General features: G+C 44.1%; 1 protein-coding gene across 1 annotated transcript in view; it reads right to left on the bottom strand.

The window, feature by feature from the left end:
* LOC144532101 (protein-methionine sulfoxide oxidase mical3b-like) overlaps nucleotides 1-7,500 on the bottom strand; it is a 48,265-nt gene that overhangs the window by 29,416 nt on the left and 11,349 nt on the right. The window contains exons 14-18 of the mRNA XM_078272649.1: nucleotides 7,347-7,500; nucleotides 6,833-6,912; nucleotides 6,243-6,284; nucleotides 1,794-1,958; nucleotides 1,435-1,500 (exon numbers count right to left, since the gene is read on the bottom strand). The exon at nucleotides 7,347-7,500 is cut by the window's right edge and continues 31 nt beyond it. Coding sequence (XP_078128775.1) covers nucleotides 1,435-1,500; nucleotides 1,794-1,958; nucleotides 6,243-6,284; nucleotides 6,833-6,912; nucleotides 7,347-7,500 — 507 coding nt within the window. The remainder of the gene's footprint in view (nucleotides 1-1,434; nucleotides 1,501-1,793; nucleotides 1,959-6,242; nucleotides 6,285-6,832; nucleotides 6,913-7,346) is intronic.

Here is a 7,500-nt window from a genome sequence, read left to right as displayed (position 1 = left end):
GCAGTAACAGGAGCAGCAGTAACGGGAGCAGCAGTAACGGAGCAGCAGCAGTAACAGGAGCAGCAGCAGTAACAGGAGCAGCAGCAGTAACGGGAGCAGCAGCAGTAACAGGAGCAGCAGCAGTAACGGGAGCAGCAGCAGTAACGGGAGCAGCAGCAGTAACAGGAGCAGCAGCAGTAACGGGAGCAGCAGTAACGGGAGCAGCACTAACGGGAGCAGCAGTAACAGGAGCAGCAGCAGTAACGGGAGCAGCAGTTACTGCTGGGAAACTGATCAGAAAATGTAACGAAAATGTAACGGAACGTGTTAGAAATGTAACGGAGTAGAAAGTATAGATAATTGCTGCAAAATGTAACGCAGTAAAAGTCAAAAGTATGTACTATTGATTGTACTTAAGTAAAGTACAGATATGTGAAAAATGTATTTTGTTACATTCCACCACTGATTACTGTATATATATTTAATACTTCATTGCTATGGGAATAAGCCTGTTGTTCAGATGAACCTGATTACGCCCTCGGGCGCTGGAGTAAATGAATAAATGAAATATGTGGCAGCCGCTGTGTGCAGTAAACTTCCTTTTAACAAGCCTGTTGGACTGATGTGATGACCAGTTCTAGTTTTAGTGCTAGTAGATCTATTAAGAGCTGCAGATTCATTCAGGCAGGACTGTGTGTTGACATATTTTATTATGTGTATTTAGAGATGGCCTGATACCATTTTTTGCTTCCCGATACCGATTCTGATGGATGATATGATGTATAACAGCTGTATACTACTATCGCTGTATAGATGATATGATGTATAACAGCTGTATACTACTATCTCTGTATAGATGATATGATGTATAACAGCTGTATACTACTATCGCTGTATAGATGATATGATGTATAACAGCTGTATACTACTATCTCTGTATAGATGATATGATATATAACAGCTGTATACTACTATCGCTGTATGGATGATATGATATATAACAGCTGTATACTACTATCTCTGTATAGATGATATGATGTATAACAGCTGTATACTACTATCTCTGTATAGATGATATGATGTATAACAGCTGTATACTACTATCCCTGTATAGATGATATGATGTATAACAGCTGTATACTACTATCTCTGTATAGATGATATGATGTATAACAGCTGTATACTACTATCTCTGTATAGATGATATGATGTATAACAGCTGTATACTACTATCTCTGTATAGATGATATGATGTATAACAGCTGTATACTACTATCTCTGTATAGATGATATGATGTATAACAGCTGTATACTACTATCTCTGTATAGATGATATGATGTATAACAGCTGTATACTACTATCTCTGTATAGATGATATGATGTATAACAGCTGTATACTACTATCCCTGTATGGATCTAGATGTAGTTGATTGAAATGTTTTGTAGGTGTTTACCGGCGTCCATGATGGCGTCTGACTCACACCTGCAGCCAATGGACTGTCTGACAACAGCTCCCCCTGCTGGTTCACACACACACACACACACACACACACACACGCACACGCACACACACAGAGTCTGACTATTATTACACCATAGCAGGTTTTTCTACATGTTAAGGCTTTCAGCAGCAGCCGAGCTGAATGAATATGAAATCATTGAGCATCAAAACTAAAAGACTTTCCTCAGATCTAAACACGCTTTCTTATTTGCTCTAACTTTTCCCAAGTTTCAGACACAGATATGGGAATACTAATGCTCCAAAATTGTGTGAAATCACTGTGATGTCACTGTGATGTCACTGTGACTTCACCTGTCGATGTGAAGCTGCAGCAGCTGCAGAAGATGAACTCCTGCAGGAAGCGAATCTCTCGTCCAGCTTCGCCTGCAGCTGATTGGCCATCAGACGCACTCTGGACCCGCCCACAAACATCTCGTCACACACCGGTGTGACATCATCACCGTTCAGGTCACATGACTGGAAACAAAAACATTATTTCAACAGGAAACAGAAAGATTTAATAAACATGTTCATCAGGTGTCTGTCTCTTTAAATGTGTAGGTGTGTCTGTCCCTTTAAATGTGAAGGAGGTGTGTGTCTCTTTAAATGTGAAGGAGGTGTGTCTGTCTCTTTAAATGTGAAGGAGGTGTGTGTGTCTCTTTAAATGTGAAGGAGGTGTGTGTGTCTCTTTAAATGTGAAGGAGGTGTGTGTGTCTCTTTAAATGTGAAGGAGGTGTGTCTGTCCCTTTAAATGTGAAGGAGGTGTGTCTGTCCCTTTAAATGTGAAGGAGGTGTGTGTGTCTCTTTAAATGTGAAGGAGGTGTGTCTGTCTCTTTAAATGTGAAGGAGGTGTGTGTGTCTCTTTAAATGTGAAGGAGGTGTGTGTGTCTCTTTAAATGTGAAGGAGGTGTGTGTGTGTGTCTCTTTAAATGTGAAGGAGGTGTGTGTCTCTTTAAATGTGAAGGAGGTGTGTGTGTCTCTTTAAATGTGAAGGAGGGTCTGTCTCTTTAAATGTGAAGGAGGTGTCTGTCTCTTTAAATGTGAAGGAGGTGTCTGTCTCTAAATGTGAAGGAGGTGTGTGCTCTTTAAATGTGAAGGAGGTGTGTCTGTCTCTTTAAATGTGAAGGAGGTGTGTGTGTCTCTTTAAATGTGAAGGAGGTGTGTGTGTGTGTCTCTTTAAATGTGAAGGAGGTGTGTGTCTCTTTAAATGTGACCATGTAATTCAGAGATTATAAACAGATATATGAATGGTTATATCAACGTATTTTAAGGTATTATCTGCAGAGTTTAAGGGCTTTTTAAAAAGAACCAAACAATATGAAAGAGGTCCCACGGTAACAGTGATGCTGAGCTCATAGAGTCAGCTCCCCCTAACTTCAATCTTATGAGTGACAATAGAGCAAATAAGAAAGGAGGTGGAGTCGCCATTTTGTTTAATGACTCGTTCCAATGTACTCAAATATCTTATGAAAGCTTCTTTTGAATATGTGGCTCTTCAGCTGAGGTCCCCGTCTCGACCTATATTTCTAATTATCTACAGGCCACCTAAATACTGGGCATCCTTCTTTGAGGACTTTAGTGAACTGCTGTCTATAATCTGTATTAACTTTGACTGTGTAGTTATTGCTGGTGATTTTAACATTCATGTTGACGACCCCCAGGACAGAGGGACCAAAGAACTGAGATGTGTTTTTGAGAACTATGGACTGACTCAGCATGTGACGGAGCCCACACACAACAAGGGGCCACACTCTGGACTTGATTATCTCCAAGGGTCTGAACATTTCCAAGGTTGTGGTGACTGATGCTGCTCTCTCTGATCATTCCTGTGTTTTCTTTAATGGCACTATCTCTGACAACACCAGTGAAACATCCATTCAGCTTTTCTCGTCCACACCCGCCCTCTCAGGGGTCTCAGTCACTGAGCTTGTAGACAATTACAGTTGTAAAATTACAAATGTTATTGATGCCATTGCTCCCATTAAGGTAAAAACTGTCTCTGATAAGAAAAGATCTCCATGGAGAAATGTTATAGAGGTAAGAACAGAAAAAAGAGAGTGTCGAAAAGCTGAACGCAGGTGGTGAAAAACGAATCTCCAGGTCCATTAATAACACCTATAAAGAGAGACTTTGTATTTATAATTTGGAACTGAGGAATGCAAGGCGGTCCTTCTTCTCGGACATTATCGCCAGAAACAATAACAACTCACGTGCTTTGTTTGCTACTGTCGATAGGTTAACTAACCCTCCAGTACCAGTAGCATCTGAACTGTTATCCACCGAGGCCTGCAATGACTTCGCCATCTTCTTCAGAGACAAAACTCAGAAAATTAGACAGTCAGTGCCTCCATATCGAGTACAGGGTATGTGCTGTCCTGGAGGACATTATACAACATGTGAAAACCTCCTCCTGCTGCCTTGATATTCTACCAACGGGCCTGTTTGGCTCCAGATCTACAGATTGTAAACACGTCTCTTCTCTCAGGTATCTTCCCACAGGCCCCTGAAAAACTGCAGTCTTTAAGCCACTCTTAAAAAAGAACAATCTAGACACGTCACTAATGAGCAACTATAGGCCGATACCAAACCTTCCATTTTTAAGTAAAATCATTGAAAAAACGGTTTCTCAACAACTCAACCTTTTTCTTGTCACTAAACAACAGTTCTGATGCCTTCCAGTCGGGTTTTCGACCACACCACAGCACTGAGACGGCTCTTGTTAAAGTCTTTAATGACATCCACTTAAACACAGATAGTGGCAAACCTTCAGTCTTGGTATTACTATGTGTACTGATCATTGTAACTAGTATTGATCTCAGTGCTGCATTTGATACGGTCGACCATGACATATTACTAGACCAATTGGAAAACTGGGTTGGCATTTCTGGCTCAGTACTAAAGTGGTTTGAGTCTTATTTAAAGAATAGGGACTACTTTGTGTCTATAGGGAATTATACATCTGAGCATACAAATATGACGTGCGGAGTTCCCCCAAGGCTCCGCTCTGGGGCCTCTCCTGTTTAAAATCTACATGTTTCCACTGGCTCAGATTATGGAAAAAGAATAGTCCCCATAGTTATACGGATGACACACAAATTTATATAACCTTATCGCCAGAGGGACCTCTCAGGTGGTCTGGGACAGGTCTGCTACACTATGACCCACCCAGACCTCTCAGGTCGTCTTGGACAGGTCTACTACACTATGACCCACCCAGACCTCTCAGGTCGTCTTGGACAGGTCTACTACACTATGACCCACCCAGACCTCTCAGGTGGTCTTGGGACAGGTCTACTACACTATGAACCACCCAGACCTCTCAGGTCGTCTGGGACAGGTCTACTACACTGTGACCCATCCAGACCTCTCAGGTCGTCTGGGACAGGTCTACTACACTGTGACCCATCCAGACCTCTCAGGTGGTCTGGGACAGGTCTACTACACTATGAACCACCCAGACCTCTCAGGTCGTCTGGGACAGGTCTACTACACTATGACCCACCCAGACCTCTCAGGTCGTCTGGGACAGGTCTACTACACTATGACCCATCCAGACCTCTCAGGTGGTCTGGGACAGGTCTACTACACTATGAACCACCCAGACCTCTCAGGTGGTCTTGGACAGGTCTACTACACTATGACCCATCCAGACCTCTCAGCTGGTCTGGGACAGGTCTACTACACTATGACCCACCCAGACCTCTCAGGTCGTCTGGGACAGGTCTACTACACTATGAACCACCCAGAACTCTCAGGTGGTCTGGGACAGGTCTACTACACTATGACCCACCCAGACCTCTCAGGTCGTCTGGGACAGGTCTACTACACTATGACCCACCCAGACCTCTCAGGTGGTCTGGGACAGGTCTACTACACTATGACCCATCCAGACCTCTCAGGTGGTCTGGGACAGGTCTACTACACTATGACCCACCCAGACCTCTCAGGTGGTCTGGGACAGGTCTACTACACTATGAACCACCCAGACCTCTCAGGTGGTCTTGGACAGGTCTACTACACTATGACCCATCCAGACCTCTCAGGTGGTCTGGGACAGGTCTACTACACTATGACCCACCCAGACCTCTCAGGTGGTCTGGGACAGGTCTACTACACTATGACCCACCCAGACCTCTCAGGTGGTCTGGGACAGGTCTACTACACTATGACCCACCCAGACCTCTCAGGTGGTCTGGGACAGGTCTACTACACTATGACCCACCCAGACCTCTCAGGTCTGCATGGTTTCACTAATATTAAAGGTGATCTATGAGTCCCTGCATGGTTTCAGCGTGAGTCGTCCTCTCTCCTTGATCTGCTAGCTGCCTGTGTTATTTTGGTGCCCAGCCTGTGCCTCTAGTGTTTGTGTGATGTTTCCGAGCCCAGTGTTGTCTCCTGAGACCAGGCTGTTTCATGGTGTGTTTGGGGGGGGGCAGCTAGCGGATCGAGGAGAGATCACTACCATTTGAGAGTAAAATGAAACGATGCAGGAACTCATAGTGCACCTTTAAGCTGTGGTAGGAAAGTAATATAATAAATAATAATCTTTCAGCATATTGTAATTTATATGTTTTGAGAGGAAACTGGAGTTCTGCTCCTCCTCTCGGCTCAGTGTTCAGGCTTTAGATCATCTGTCTTTAAAGGGAGACTCTGGCCAATCACAGCTCATTTCAGACAGAGAGAGCCTTCCTATTGGCTGTTCTGCAGGACTCATTGCGTCTTTTCTTTTGTCACAAAAAATGAAGAAGAAACTAAACGAACCTGCTGACTCTTCCTCCTCCTCTTCAGAGCTTCTCTCTGATCCTACAGAGACAGACAGACAGGTTAGACAGACAGACAGGTTAGACAGGCAGACAGGTTAGACAGGCAGACAGGTTAGACAGGCAGACAGACAGGTTAGAGAGACAAACAGACAGGTTAGAGAGACAGACAGACAGGTTAGACAGACAGACAGGTTAGACAGACAGGTTAGAGAGACAGACAGGTTAGACAGACAGACAGGTTAGACAGACAGGTTAGAGAGACAGACAGACAGACAGGTTAGACAGACAGACAGGCAGACAGACAGTTTAGAGAGACAGACAGACAGACAGACAGGTTAGAGAGACAGACAGACAGGTTAGACAGACAGGTTAGAGAGACAGGTTAGAGAGACAGGTTAGACAGGCAGACAGACAGTTTAGAGAGACAGACAGACAGACAGGTTAGAGAGACAGACAGACAGACAGGTTAGACAGACAGAAAGGTTAGACAGACAGACAGGCAGACAGACAGGTTAGAGAGACAGACAGACAGGTTAGACAGACAGACAGGCAGACAGACAGGTTAGAGAGACAGACAGGCAGACAGACCTTTGTGTTGCTCAGTCTGCTGAGCCGTGAGGCCGGCGTGATGACAGCTGATCTCAGGTCAGAGCTCTGACTCACAACACCTGAAACAGGAAGTGACATCATCTTCAAGTGAGGTCTGAACACACAACGTGATGTTGTTAATGTTCTTATTATGGTCTGTAGTGAAAACTGACTGATGAACAGTGTATTAGGGTGTGTTAGCATCAGCCTGAACCATGCACGGTGGGGGGGTTTCAGGACCAGAACCAGAACTAGAACCTTGCAGGGACCTCGGACACAAACATTGGCACACTAATATAATATAATAAATATTCTATATATATATATATAAATAAAATATATAATAAATATTCTATATATATATATATATATAAAATATATAATAAATATTATATATATATATATAGATTTGATCAGCACCAGCAGGGGGCGCTGTGTCTCTGAGCAGCTGGTAGAACAGACAGACAGACAGGCAGGCAGAGAGTCAGAGAGACAGACAGGCAGGCAGACAGACCTGTGGGGGGTGCTGTGTCTCTGAGCAGCTGGTAGAACTGGCTGAGGTACATCACCACAGAGAGAGAGTCAGACCACATCTCGTCCACCGTCATCACGGGACGGATCCCAAAGTAACGCTCAGACACGTCCAACGCCAGGCGGGTGTTAGCATC

This window comes from Sander vitreus, chromosome 17, assembly GCF_031162955.1.
Source record: "Sander vitreus isolate 19-12246 chromosome 17, sanVit1, whole genome shotgun sequence".
Lineage (NCBI taxonomy): Eukaryota > Metazoa > Chordata > Actinopteri > Perciformes > Percidae > Sander > Sander vitreus.
The sequence above is the reverse complement of the archived record's forward strand: the minus strand, read 5'-3'. Positions and strand labels throughout refer to the sequence as shown.